The 14109-nt window shown below is 41.2% G+C and overlaps 1 protein-coding gene across 1 annotated transcript; it reads left to right on the top strand.

Annotated features, from left to right (window-relative positions):
- The first annotated feature begins 321 nt into the window (after window positions 1-321).
- Window positions 322-13896, top strand: LOC144524043 (caspase recruitment domain-containing protein 8-like). Its single transcript, XM_078260009.1, has 9 exons — window positions 322-389; window positions 1263-1301; window positions 1931-1973; window positions 3450-3505; window positions 5944-6161; window positions 8937-9205; window positions 10435-10551; window positions 10693-10834; window positions 13274-13896. The coding sequence occupies exons 2-9, from the start codon at window positions 1270-1272 to the stop codon at window positions 13282-13284; spliced, it is 888 nt and encodes a 295-aa protein (XP_078116135.1). The 5' UTR covers window positions 322-389; window positions 1263-1269; the 3' UTR covers window positions 13285-13896.
- The last annotated feature ends 213 nt before the right edge of the window (window positions 13897-14109 follow it).

The raw sequence follows: 14109 nt of genomic DNA, 5'->3' as shown, positions 1-14109 counted from the left end.
AAAAAATAAAATCACTCGAAAATAGAAACGAAAAAATGCCTGTTTTTTCATATTCAGAGACCGGATGTTGTCATTTCCAGTGCAACAGCACCAGTGTTGCTTTCAGCCCAAGCTAAAATTACTTTGTAAACCTAGCATGTCTTGATAATGCTTGGAGGGACTTTTATTTCATAATGTCACATGTATTTATTACCCTCTCATAAAATTTAATCGAATGACCAAAATATACACTCACCTAGATGTAACACAAGACACAGTAACTGCAAACAGTCTATGAAACCAACACATATTATTGTATTACTACCGTTTCGAGTATTACGGTGCCGTTTCGCATGTTTGTCCGAGTGGTGTTGCCGTACCCCTGCAAAAGCCGTTGCTAAACTACTGTGGTAAGTAGGTACAGTCGTGAGCTCGTCATTACCTTTACATTTATTAATAAGTGAAAAACTATAAGGGAATACGAGTGTTGGGTACTCTATACCACTGCCGCTTGTAAAATGTACAGTGAAAATGATAATTCTATGAAGGGTTTCGTCCTGCAAGGTTATGCCAACTTCCTGTTAGTAGTCAACACGCCCTCGTTCACGTCCATAGTTTTATATTCACTAACTTGCCAAATTTAGTAACTCTAAACCTTCTTTTATTGCTTTTGGTAAGGAAACGGAACAGTACATCAAAACCATCTATGATTCAAAAAATAAGAAAGCTGCTAAAACCATTCAGTTATGCTCTATTTTTAATGTATATATTTGAAACTCCCCCTGGCTCTGTTCTTGACTTATGTTTTTTCTGTGTTAATGACTCTGTTTGCTTGCTTTTACGGTTTGTATCGTAAAGATTTAATAAAGATTTATAAATGTAATCAAATCGAAAAAAAAAATAATAATAAATATTCACTAACTTACCCTCGGGAAATCCCCGACGCCATCTTAAGTGTCGCTCCATTTCTCCATTTGTCTGAACAACTGAAGTGAGCGACCCTTGGAGGAGAGGGCGAGGCACCTGCTGTCAAAAAAATGCCGAAAATGGCAGTTTTGAAGACACTTGTTTTGTCAAGCTCACTGACAAACATTGCATTTCTTGACTACTTCATAATAAAAGTCAACTCGTGTTTCGCCGGTAAAATGCTTTTATTGTGAAACTGCAGCAGTGAGAAAGTTCAGGCTACACTTCCGGCTCGCTGTCTCTCTGTGGCTACTGCGGCTACGCTGTTCACATCATTAAGTGCAAGCAATTTTATAACAGTCGGCTTTCATTCACAGTGTCAGTATGAGCAAGAGGAAGGCTGAGGAAGAACAAACGTAAGTTGAGACCCCTTTGTCATACCCTATACATTATCTTACAGAAACTCAAGTTCACAAAGCTATTCCAAAAGTACTACTCACCTTACGAACTAAATAGCCTTTTTAGAATTTATTTTAATTTATTTTATTTTTAATTTGAAATGGAGTGTATCCGTCCAGTGGATTGATACGATTTGTAAATTGAAACCAATAAATGTGGATTTTGTGAAGAAACTGAAACGACTGATCATTTATATATTTATTTTTGCTATCTTCATAGCTGGCTTTGCCCAGAGGTTCTCCATTTTGAAAACCAATATTATTTATGATCTTGTCATGGACACTAACAAAGATGACTTTTTGGTTAATAACATTTTTATTTTTCGGAAAAGTTTATATACGCCTGCACACAAATTGAAGAATGTGAAAGTGAAACCTGGGTTCAGTGTGTTTCTTTCTTATATGAAAGCCCTTAGTCATAAAAATTGGAAATACATAATAGAATTATATGATTTACTTTTCTTGTATGCACCCGTTCTTATTGCTCTACTACAAAGATCAAGGTTGGTTGTGTGAAGCACCAGTGTTACCTTTAGTGAAGAGAAGGCCAGTAACCGAGTCCGATTAATTTGTGTTCATCTCTTCAGGATGGATGATCCAGAGAAGTTGAAGCAGGCTCCGAAGAAAAATGTCAGTTTCTTTTTATCTTTAACATCTTTATTAATTTGTCAGTGTTCAGATTCTGGTTCCTCAGTGCTTTCATGTTCCTTTCCTTCTACATTACCATTTTCCTCTCTCTCTGTCCCGTCCTCTTCATCAGAAACTCTTCCAAACTCATTTATATTTCCTTATCTATTTCTCTGCTGTCTGACAGAGTCCTGCAGGCTTCACTTGTGCATGATCATTTCACTGAATAAAACTAATAGTAATTGTCATTTTGACCAGGGATTGTGAAGTGATGAATACATAGTTAAAGGTCCTATGACATGCTGCTTTTTGGATGCTTTTATATAGACCTTCGTGGTCCCCTAATACTGTATCTGAAGTCTCTTTTATATAGACCTTAGTGGTCCTCTAATACTGTCTCTGAAGTCTCTTTTATATAGGCCTTAGTGGTCCCCTAATACTGTATCTGAAGTCTCTTTTATATAGACCTTAGTGGTCCCCTAATACTGTATCTGAAGTCTCTTTTATATAGACCTTAGTGGTCCCCCTAATACTGTATCTGAAGTCTCTTTTATATAGACCTTAGTGGTCCCCTAATACTGTATCTGAAGTCTCTTTTATATAGACCTTAGTGGTCCCCTAATACTGTATCTGAAGTCTCTTTTATATAGACCTTAGTGGTCCCCTAACACTGTATCTGAAGTCTCTTTTATATAGACCTTGGTGGTCCCCTAATACTGTATCTGAAGTCTCTTTTATATAGACCTTAGTGGTCCCCTAATACTGTATCTGAAGTCTCTTTTATATAGACCTTAGTGGTCCCCTAATACTGTATCTGAAGTCTCTTTTATATAGACCTTAGTGGTCCCCTAATACTGTATCTGAAGTCTCTTTCCCGAAATTCAGCCTTGGTGCAGAATTACAGCCACTAGAGCCAGTCCCACAATGAGCTTTTCTTAGGATGTGCTATTTCTGTGTCTGTGGGGTGGGGGGGTGGGGGCAAGGTGGGGGGTGGGTGGCGGTGTGGTCTTGACCGACTGCCATGCTTCGCTTGTTTGCAAGCCATGATGTCTCTCTCTTTCTCATGGGGGGGCCAAATTCTCTGGGCGGGCAAAGCAGAGAAAGGGGAGGTAACCTTTCCCCTTATGACATCATAAAGGGAAGATTCCAGATCGGCCCATCTGAGCTTTCATTTTCTCAAAGGCAGAGCAGGATACCCAGGGCTCGGTTTACACCTATCACCATTTCTAGCCACTGGAGGACCAGAGGCAGGCTGGGGGACTCATATTAATGAAGATGAATGAAACGAATGAAAAAAAAAACAACTCATAAAGTGAAAATGTCATGCCATGGCACCTTTAAGAGTGCCCATGGAGTAGAAAGGGAAGCAGTAAGGATTCTGCCCCCCTTACAAAACTGGGACAGTTTTTTTTATCCCATCTTCTCAGTGTCTTCTAATGAACACTTTTTGTGGCTTTTTTTTATTTTTTTTTATTTCAGGACAATATAAGTTTCACACCTGAACTGGTGCCTGAGGCTTGGAAGAGAGCATACAGGTAACTGAAATCATAGAGGTCGTCCTCCCTTAAAATACGACCCCATAGGTTGTTTTTACTGCAGGAAATTACCAACCATATTTAGGTATTTTGTTAAGTGGCCGTAGTAGTTCGGATGGCGAATGTGTCAACAAACAGGACTTTCACCCAGGAGACCGCTAAAAAAATCTGCATTGACTTTTAAAGTGTTTATATTATGCTTTTTGGCTTTTTCCCTTTCCTTTATTGTGTTATATATATATATATATTTTTTTTTGTGCACGTTATGGGTTTACAAAGTAAAAAAGCCCAAAGTCCACCTCAAAGGGACTTACCATCTCCAACAGAAAACACTGTTCACAAACTGCTCCAAACAGCTCTATTGTAGTCCAGCATGTAACACACGTTATAATGCTCGCCTAGCTGCTAGCGTGGCACGCCCTCATACTCTGCTTCTGACTGGCTAGTAGTCCTTATGCGCACGTGCAACTCCCAACAAAGACGGAACAGAAGTGAGAGGTCTCACTCTGTAGCTAAAACAGAGAGCTCAACACACAGGGTGAAAAGAGGAGCTGCAGCAATGTGCAGTACAACAAAAATATGGTGTTTTTTGAAAATTTAAAGTAAACCTATTCTGGTACAACCTCTAAATACAATTATGAACCTGAAGATAAGCATAATATGAACACTTTAAAGTTTTCAAAAAACTTAGATACGTAACGATCAAAGTCACATACGCTACAATGTCACATGTAGTTATGCACTGAAGTACTTATTTTAACCCAAACAATGATTTTTGTTTTTCTAAACTTAGTTTTGATGCCGAAACTAACCAACTGCATTGTTTTACATTGTTAACGTGTTTAAAACTGCAACCGTTGCGTTCAGGTATGAGGGCCTGTTTATCTGCTGCCATCGATATGAGTTAGGGTTGCTAATTTTAGACTTTTGTTTTCTGACCGATTGTTAACTGTTAACTGAGCAGGCAACTCAGGCGGGGTCCCAGTTCACCTAACTCGGACATACTTTTCGTGCTCCGCGTTTGTGGGCACCCACAGACTTGTAACGGTCACACAGCCACGAAGTCCTGCGCATTGTCCTGGACACGTAGCATGTCGGATGGTGGAACAGCTTCAGAAACCCCTCCACACACACACACACACACACACACACACACACACACACACACACACACTTCAACTGTTACTTTAACTCCTTTCAGCGCTTACACTTCACTTTTGACAGTCATATTCTTGTAGCTACTGCTTCACACACACCTTTTTCAGAAATTCAGTTTGGTCCTCAACTTTTTTAAGCAATGCAGCAATCAAATTTCTAGTTTTTATGATTTCTTTACCAGGACCAAAGCTGGATGCATTTTGTGTTGTGTCGCTATATAAATTAAGCCTGACTTCAGCTCCAAATCTGTCGCTCCGAATCCGCTCCGATTTCTGCCGGGCTGGTTTTGACGTTAGTTTGAGGCAACGACGCCAGAGGCCTGTACTACGAAGCAAGATCAACATGTCTTGGATTTAATTCAGTAACCCGGCTTCACCTAACCTAACAACCGCGGTCCCGCATAAGCTGTGTCATGTTCCCCATCAGTCAGGACCAAGATCTGACCATAATTACACTTGTGCTTTCCATAAACTGTCGTTCCTTTAGCCAGTTATTTCAGTTGCAATCCTGGCAGTGGGAAGCGATCGTGAGGGCAAATAAAATATATAAAAACATAATTCAAACCGATGTGCGCATCGGCAACGCACGGCTCAACAAGCCGACAAATAGCCTATACGTACGTCTAAATGTTTTAACTTTTCTGAGTCTCTCTCTCTCTCTCTCTCTCTCTCTCTCTCTCTCTCTCTCCGCACCGAGCTCCACCGGATCTTCTAAGAACGGTGACGCCGTTATCAATCAGATTCAATTCCCACTGAGGTACATCAACCAATGTGTCCCTGAACAAGACACTTAACCCCTAGTTGCTCCAGAGGCGTGCAACCTCTGACATATATAGCAACCGTAAGTTGCTTTGGATAAAAGCATCAGCTAAATGACTGAATGTAATGTGATGAGTATTGATTGGTCAGTAGGGGGTGCTTTTACACCGGTTGATCTCTAATCTCCAACTTAACCTGCTCCCGAGCAGGTTAGGTGTTCAGCATAAGTTACCACGGCAATTTAACCCGGTAACAAGTGATCCACCGTCGTGATACACAAAACCCTGGGATGAACCTGAGGTTCAGTTACCTCGTTAACGCCAAATCTTGCTTCGTAGTACAGGCCTCAGATCTTACACCTGAGGAATCAGTGATCTGTCTGTCTGACGATCGGACGGGTCGCATAGAAAGATTGAAACGTGTAAAAACAAGACGGATTAAAACGCGGAGCGTCTGAATGGGTGAACTCAACACATCATTCGACCAACAGATCGTTGTAATCGGCCCCTCTGCGTCCTACAGGTACAAGTGTCCCGGTCCAGGTGTGTTCCGGTGCGCCTTGACCGAAATGGTGTTTGTGATGGCTCAAGAGGCCGAGCTGCTGTACAGCACGGTCATATGGGATGACAGCATCACCCAGTCAGCTGGCAAGAAGCGCGCAGGGCTGCTATTCAAACTCACGTGCTCTGTGGATGACGCCGTCAGTCAGATCCACCTCCCACACTGTGAAACAGAGGATGGTAAAGACATCACTGTCCTCAATGTTAAAGAATGAATTAATAACCCTGCAAAGGTTTGTATTCATGTGTAGTAGTACAAGTTAAAAATTAGCTCATGACGCTATTGGGGTTCAACGATAAGGCCAGCCACACACTGGCTGCGTGGCGTGTTCATTTTTATTGACGCACGTCCCAGGTGCGGCTCGAGCCGCGCCGAAAACACATGCATGCTAGAAATAGAACCAACGCCTATTTTTCACATGACACGCAAGCGTGTTGGAAGCATTTCCAGGCAAAGTAAAATAGGAAAAGATGTTTATATGTCATTTTGACACAATACATATTAAAGGTCCCATGACATGGTGCTCTTTGGATGCTTTTATATAGACCTTAGTGGTCCCCTAATACTGTATCTGAAGTCTCTTTTATATAGACCTTAGTGGTCCCCTAATACTGTATCTGAAGTCTCTTTTATATAGACCTTAGTGGTCCCCTAATACTGTATCTGAAGTCTCTTTTATATAGACCTTAGTGGTCCCCCTAATACTGTATCTGAAGTCTCTTTTATATAGACCTTAGTGGTCCCCCTAATACTGTATCTGAAGTCTCTTTTATATAGGCCTTAGTGGTCCCCCTAATACTGTATCTGAAGTCTCTTTTATATAGGCCTTAGTGGTCCTCTAATACTGTATCTGAAGTCTCTTTTATATAGACCTTAGTGGTCCCCTAATACTGTATCTGAAGTCTCTTTTATATAGGCCTTAGTGGTCCCCTAATACTGTATCTGAAGTCTCTTTTATATAGACCTTAGTGGTCCCCTAATACTGTATCTGAAGTCTCTTTTATATAGACCTTAGTGGTCCCCTAATACTGTGTCTGAAGTCTCTTTTATATAGGCCTTAGTGGTCCCCTAATACTGTATCTGAAGTCTCTTTCCCGAAATTCAGCCTTGATGCAGAATTACAGCCACTAGAGCCAGTCCCACAATGAGCTTTCCTTAGGATGTGCTATTTCTGTGTCTGTAGCTATTGAGGAGTAGAGAGCGGGGGGCAAGGTGAGGGTGGGGGTGTGGCCTTGACCAACTGCCACTTTGCTCGTTTGAAAGCCATGATGTCTCTCTTTCATGGGTGGGCCAAATTCTCTGGCGGGCAAAGCAGAGAAAGGGGAGGTAACCTTTCCCCTTATGACATCATAAAAGGAAGATTCCAGATCGGCCCATCTGAGCTTTCATTTTCTCAAAGGCAGAGCAGGATACCCAGGGCTCGGTTTACACCTATCACCATTTCTAGCCACTGGGGACCATAGGCAGGCTGGGGGACTCATATTAATGTTAAAAAACCTCATAAAGTGAAAATGTCATGCCATGGGACCTTTAATAAATGACATGTTGATGTTTGAAAGTCTCTAGCTTTTGACATAAATCCAGATATAAATGTAATAAAAAAAATAAAAAAAATTATTGGTTTTCAAATATTGCACCTGTCAATACAGAACAAAATAGTCTGCAGCCTATTTTGCCGTCAATACTGCCGACGTTGTCTTTGCTGTAATCAAATCAGTCTATATTTATGTTTAACATGGTATTTCATTTTATCAATGAGAAACATACATGTGTACAGACAAATCTAGCAGCAGCAGCGCCGCGTCAGACACGTTTCTGGTGTGTAAAGACATAGAAAACACCACGCAGCTGACACGCAACAGAAACGCCACATTCACGCCACGCAGGCAGTGTGTAGCCGGCCTTAGGGTTGCCCGATGGCCCGGGGCAAGTAAAACGCCATGTCGGGCAAGTAAATATAACATTCCACTTGATCGTTCAGGCATCATTCTATCATGTGATGTTATTGTTCTCTTGCTAGCGCTTGTCGGAGAACGATTGTTGAATGATTTGATTAGAATGTGCCGTTGTTCAATCAAGACTTGAGTTGGTGCTTGAGGCTTTGACATTCTTGTAATGCATTTAACGTTTTGGACTTTGACGTTTGTTGCCGTTTTTTCCAAACATATTTTCCGACATTGAAGTTTTTCCAATCACTCACAATTCCAATGCCTTTTATGTTGTTTTTTGTTTTTTTTAAATGCTCTTTTTAATTCGATGTTGTTTTTCGACGCTTATGAATTTTCTTTATAAATAGTAATCAAAAAGTAATGTTAATTTAAATAGTCTGGTTAGTTTGGCGATAGTGATTTTTAATTTTCATGTTAAACAAATAGGGAAGTTTGGGGTCCCCTGCTGGAGCTGCTACCCCCGCGACCCGACCCCGGATAAGCGGATGAAGATGGATGGATGGATGGATGTTAAACAAATAGGATCCACTTTATCTCTGTAGGGATCCTTTCCATAATGCTGTCAGACAAAAAGTTACCCTGTAAAAGGATATGCCAGTTCCCCTCTATTCTTAGTGCAGGGTTCAACATTTTTTTTTTCTCATTTGTCCAGTCGGGCAAGTGAAAAAAATTCTACTTGACCAAGTAAATTTTTACTGGCCCCCTAAAACAATTTATTTTTTTCTGAAAAAATGTCAAAAGTGTCAACATAAAACATTTAAAAAAAGTGGAAAAAAGCGTCAATGTCAGGATTTTTTTGTTGTTGAAAAAACGTCAACAAAAAACATGTCAATGTGTTGCCCAGTAAAAGGATATGCCAGTTCCCCTCTATTCTTAGTGCAGGGTTCAACATTTTTTTTTCAGGTGAAAAAAAAAGAAAAATTCTACTTGACCGGGTTGAAATGAATTAGTTAGATGAACATGTAAGCAGTGAAACTAAAGTTTAACAGCGCTTTGCTTTCACAGCGTTGGCTGTTGAAGGCCTGTTGTCCGTCGCCAACATCAGTGACGATGGAGTGGTCTTCTTGGAGCCGCTGGAGGTTACAGACACTCATGTGCTCGTGAAGGTCCCCAACCTCTCCACCTTTGGCTTGGTCCGGGATATCAGAAGGTTTATGAAATCCAAACGGCTCGGAAAGGCCAAAGTGCTGCTGTTCCACCGAACTCCGTGGCCAAACGTTGAAATACTCGATATAATAATGCTGCCCTCCAACGTCCCTCTAACGGAAGTAAAGGTATCTGTCCAACGTGCTTTACCATCAGCCTAAACTCCTGTTTTAAGGCACAGCTGTGTTTCCACAAAGAAGAGTCAGGTCAGTCACACTTTGCTCCCGTTTTTTTAGAAACCTCTGGCTGCCGTAAGAATCTTCAGATAGCTTTTTATTAGTTTTTTTTTTTTTTTTTTCCTGGTCTCATGTATTTCTGTCTGCCAGTGTCGTCCATGATACTTCAAACTGGCCTAAATAATTTTTTTTTTAGGTATTCTAAAAGATAACCTCAGTAGGAGTGGCCCAGAATAGTCGACTATTCGGCTGCCGATCTCAGTCAAATTTTCTCAGTGGTGGGAAATGTGGTTTTGAAAGAAAGGATCATTCCATTTCGGGCTATATGGGGGTGCTGAATGTCTGATTTTACATAGAATTGCTTGGCTGCTCTCAATAAATCATGAAATTTAATAGGGCTGGGCGATAGGGAGAAAATCAGATATCACGATATTCTTGACCAAATACCTCGATATCGATATTGCGACGATATTCTAGGGTCGACAATTGGTGCTTCAACAAAATATCTTCACACTTAGATTTTAGATAACTAATCATCAGTAATGTGGACATAATGTCTAAGTGGGGAAAAGGCAAATAACAGAACAGCTAGAGCAGTCTGGTAAGTTCAGAAAGTACATCACTTTACTGTAATGCAGCCTTTAAAACCAGTAAAAGACAACACTTATGTCATATCATGATATTACCATATCCAAAATATCTAGTCTCATATCACGATATCGATATATTGCCCAGCTCTAATATTTAACCTATTGGAAAACATGTAACAATCAGAACAATCGCATAAGAACGTAGCACGAGCTGAGCACTCAATATATTTTTAATTTCTCAACGATTCTCCTGTCAAAATCAGCAAGGAGGAGCAGTTTAGAACCAGCTTTTTGTTTGCTCTCTCCCTCTCTCGTTGACGGTCCCTTGACTCTGTCCCTTCCCTTTGTGGATCACTACAATTCACAACCACAACTAATCAATTCATCTTTACACCTCTTGTGCAATGCTGCCAAATTTGTTATTCTACACTTCTATTAATTAACTTACAGTATGTCCTTCTAATTATGTCTGTTTTAATTTGATAGTAATTCACTCTGTAAAGCAGAATTTCTTGTTTTAAATGTGCTCCATAAATGTATACATTGACATGACTAAACTAAATTAACAATATAACTGTCCTGTTTCTGAAGAGTGTCAGCCAACACAAAGATGCCGAGCAAATCGACGTTCCTCCCGAATGTGTAATCAGCTATGAGCAACTTTACTCTGTCCACACTTTACCCGAAGAGCACAAAACGCAGCCTCACGTGAGTCAAGTCACCGTTACACTTCTGATGGTTATGGACACAATTATCCTGTCGGCTGCACGTTGAAGACATAATTCACAGTCAGCCAGATAAAACATGTTTAACAGGTTTGAAATTGACCCATTGCTTCTGGATTTTCAGAATGAAACATTTTGGCCAGACTATGGACCAAATTACCACTCGAAATTTGAAATTTTCCTAAGAACGATTCCAGATAAATTGACTGTGATGATTTCGGACCAAGCGAAGAAAGACATCTGGAAAAGTGAAGTGCATCTGCCAGGTAAAGCATCATTTATTTCACCACATCGTTGCTCCGTTAGTTGAACAAAAAGTCACTACTGGGAATGTTAAGGGGCCGTATTTAAAGCTATAGTGCGTAGTTTCTGACTCCCCTATGAGGAATTCTAAGTAACGACAACAAAACTGTTGGCGCGTCCACATGATACAAGCTTTCCGTGATCACGCACCACCGCCACCCCTCCTCCACGCAGTTGCTAGTAGCCAAGGAGGACATGGAGGATTAAAAAAGAAACGTGATGGATTCTTCAGAAGAGGTCAATATCTTTACTCGAGTTTCTGCCTGCGAAAGTCAGCGGACGCCACAATCTTCTAAACACAGCCATACTGGGAAATCCAGAGAGAGTTGTGTGGAGCTGATAGTCTTAATTAGCTTTGTAGCAACTCATTTGACAATGGCTTGAATGTAACGGACGTTCATTAATATAAAAAAGCTACGCACTAAAGCTTTAAGAAAGCAAAGTGAGGGAGTTTTACACCATTTTAGGTTTCTTCCTAAAAGGGAGTTCTTCCTCGCCACTGCACTAAATGCTTGCTCTTGGGGGGAATTATTGGAATTGTTGGGTCTTTGTAAACTATAGAGTGTGGTCTAGACCTACTCAATCTGTAAAGTGTCTTGAGATAACTCTTGTTATGATTTGATACTATAAATACAATTGAATTGAAATCAAAAAGGCATTACGAAAGAAGATATTTTGGTCATATAGGTGCTACAATGTAGTGCATAGAGCTCTGATCTTAAACCTGTTCAGAGACACATAAGCAGATGACGGGAAAGGGAATTTCCCCAGTGTGGGATTAATACAAAATAAAAGTCTTATGAGACAGACGGACCCTCACGACTATGTGGATGCAGAGAGTACAGTTTTCACTTCAGATAGAGCGACTTTATACAGAGCCAGTCCTGGCAGCACGGTGGCTCAGTGGTTAGGAGTTCTGCCTCACAGCAAGTTGGCGCGGGCCTCAAGTTTGACACGTGATCTAGAACCATACGTCAGATTAATACAAAACTATAGCCTGACATTGTCATACTCAGATTATAGTCAGAACATGAGTCTGATTCTGCTCCATTGGGCTGAGATTATGGGGCGTGTTTCAACCGAACCAGGAAAGAAAATGCCTCTGCACCACCCACGGCGCTACCATTGGGCCCGGGTGGGCTTGGGCCCACCCACTTTGACCCAGGCCTATAGTGAGTAGTGAGTGATTTTCATTCTAGCAGTTCATCCAATAAGCAGCCCGAGGAAAGCTTTGAGTGATCTTCTCAGCCAATCAGCGGCTTCTACCCCACGTGTTGACTCTTAAGCCTGCCCACAGGCTGCATCGTCACCAGCAAGTGATCCAATGAAACGAATGACGTTGGCGCGCAAGCTTTTCAAGCAAGCTCAATGAGACAGACACAGACGGTAGCTATTAGCTAATATGAAACGCAAAGTAAAGCAAAGCAGCTTGTTTTCATTTAAATTCAGCAAGAAAGGAGGAGGAAACTCCTGCCGTTTTAAGTAACGCGGTTACAAATTTTGGACAGTTCCCTGTCCGCCGTGCTGGGTAAATAAATGGAGAGAGAAACAGACCCTCCAAAGATATAATTCTGTTTCAGTCTTTTTGTGTATTGAACGTTCAAAAGAGATAAATGAAGTTAGGCTTACTGCCAAGGTGTATGTCTTTGTCCGCTTCAGCACAGAGCTGAGGACAGAGACACAAGAGCCACACAGGTAGGCTACTGAGCCGCAGAAAAGCGCTGAAACAGAGATGAAGGGGGACCCTTTTTTTGGACTTATTTTTAACTGGCCCATCCAGTTTTCTGGAGACCCACCTACAATCAAAATCCTGGCGCCGCTACTGCTCTGCCCTCATTGGCTAGACCTCCAACCAATCTGAGCAACGTCCCATCTTCTTAGCGACGATCAGGGCCAGCTGATGAATTACACTTTTGCCGAATCCCGTAGGAATGATGGCAAAAACATCTTTCCGATCGACAAATGCCTTGTTCTCTGTTCCTCTTTTAAAAGGAGTGTGCTGTCGAAATCTTCTATAACAGACGCAATGGTGGAATCTACACATCTCAATTCTCCAGCAGCAGCCATCTTTGTTGTAAACAAATTCAACCCAAGCGCTCTTTGGTGACGTGGTTGATTACGTTACTGTTGATCATCTGTCCATCATCATATAAAGCCCGCCCTGACAATTTGATTGGTCCAAACAGCTCTGGTTGCAGCATACTTGCTCCACAACGGATCAAGTCCAGACGAACTTCCCGACTTCAAATGTTGTGGGCGGGGCTAGGTTCGGCTGGCATCCAGGCTAACAAAACTAGGGGGCATCATCACAAAAGCATAAGATAAAAAAATAAAGTCTCCTTTTTGGTTTCCGATTATTTTGACAACAGACTTTTCCCCATGTGTTTGTTTTTTCCCCCCAGGGATGGCGTGATTCAGTCATGTGAAGACGAAGGGATAAAGGGAGAAGACTAGTCAGCGGGCTGTTCTTTGTTTCAGCCACTAGATGGAGCTAGAGCATTTCGAGTGAAGATGATACACCTGATATTTAAAAAACAAAATGGGTTTGGAATTTTTCATGACTTAACACTTTCTCAAATCATTTTACATTTTTACAGCCTCTGACATAAACATTGTATTAGAAAAATAACAAGTGCACTTAGAGCAGCATTGCTTTTTCCGGCTGGGGACCATATTTTTACATTTAGACTTTTACAGTTCTTCCTGGGGTGACAGAAATATTCAGGGGGTATTTAGGTAAAAGCCCAAAAGAAAAAGGAACAATAGCTGTATAGGTTGATTGAAAGTTGCCAAAGTTGTTGATGCTGAATATTGTAAATGAGCAAAAACCCCGCACAAACGTTACAGCTCTGCCAGTGTAAAAAGCAGATATTTTTTATTCTTTCTGATTCCTTTCTATTTTAATTATGCTTCTTGACTTTTGCACTACATGCCTTGCTATGCACCAAACCAAGACACATTCCTTGTATGTAATATGTAATAAACTGATTCTGATTCTCAAATAATATGTGTGTGTGCAACGTGATATCATGACTTTGCGAAAACATACACGCTTACTTTCTTAAGCCAAGTGGCGTGTTATCTGTACGCATTTTGAGCTATCCGCGTGTATGTCTATTCGCTGTATACAGCGGACGTAAACATACGTCCATCCATCCATCCATCCATCTTCATCCGCTTATCCGGGGTTGGGTCGCGGGGGTAGCAGCTCCAGCAGCGGACCCCAAACTTCCCTTTC

Source organism: Sander vitreus, chromosome 10, assembly GCF_031162955.1.
Source record: "Sander vitreus isolate 19-12246 chromosome 10, sanVit1, whole genome shotgun sequence".
Lineage (NCBI taxonomy): Eukaryota > Metazoa > Chordata > Actinopteri > Perciformes > Percidae > Sander > Sander vitreus.
Note: the sequence above shows the minus strand (reverse complement) of the source record. Positions and strands in the feature narration are given on the sequence as shown.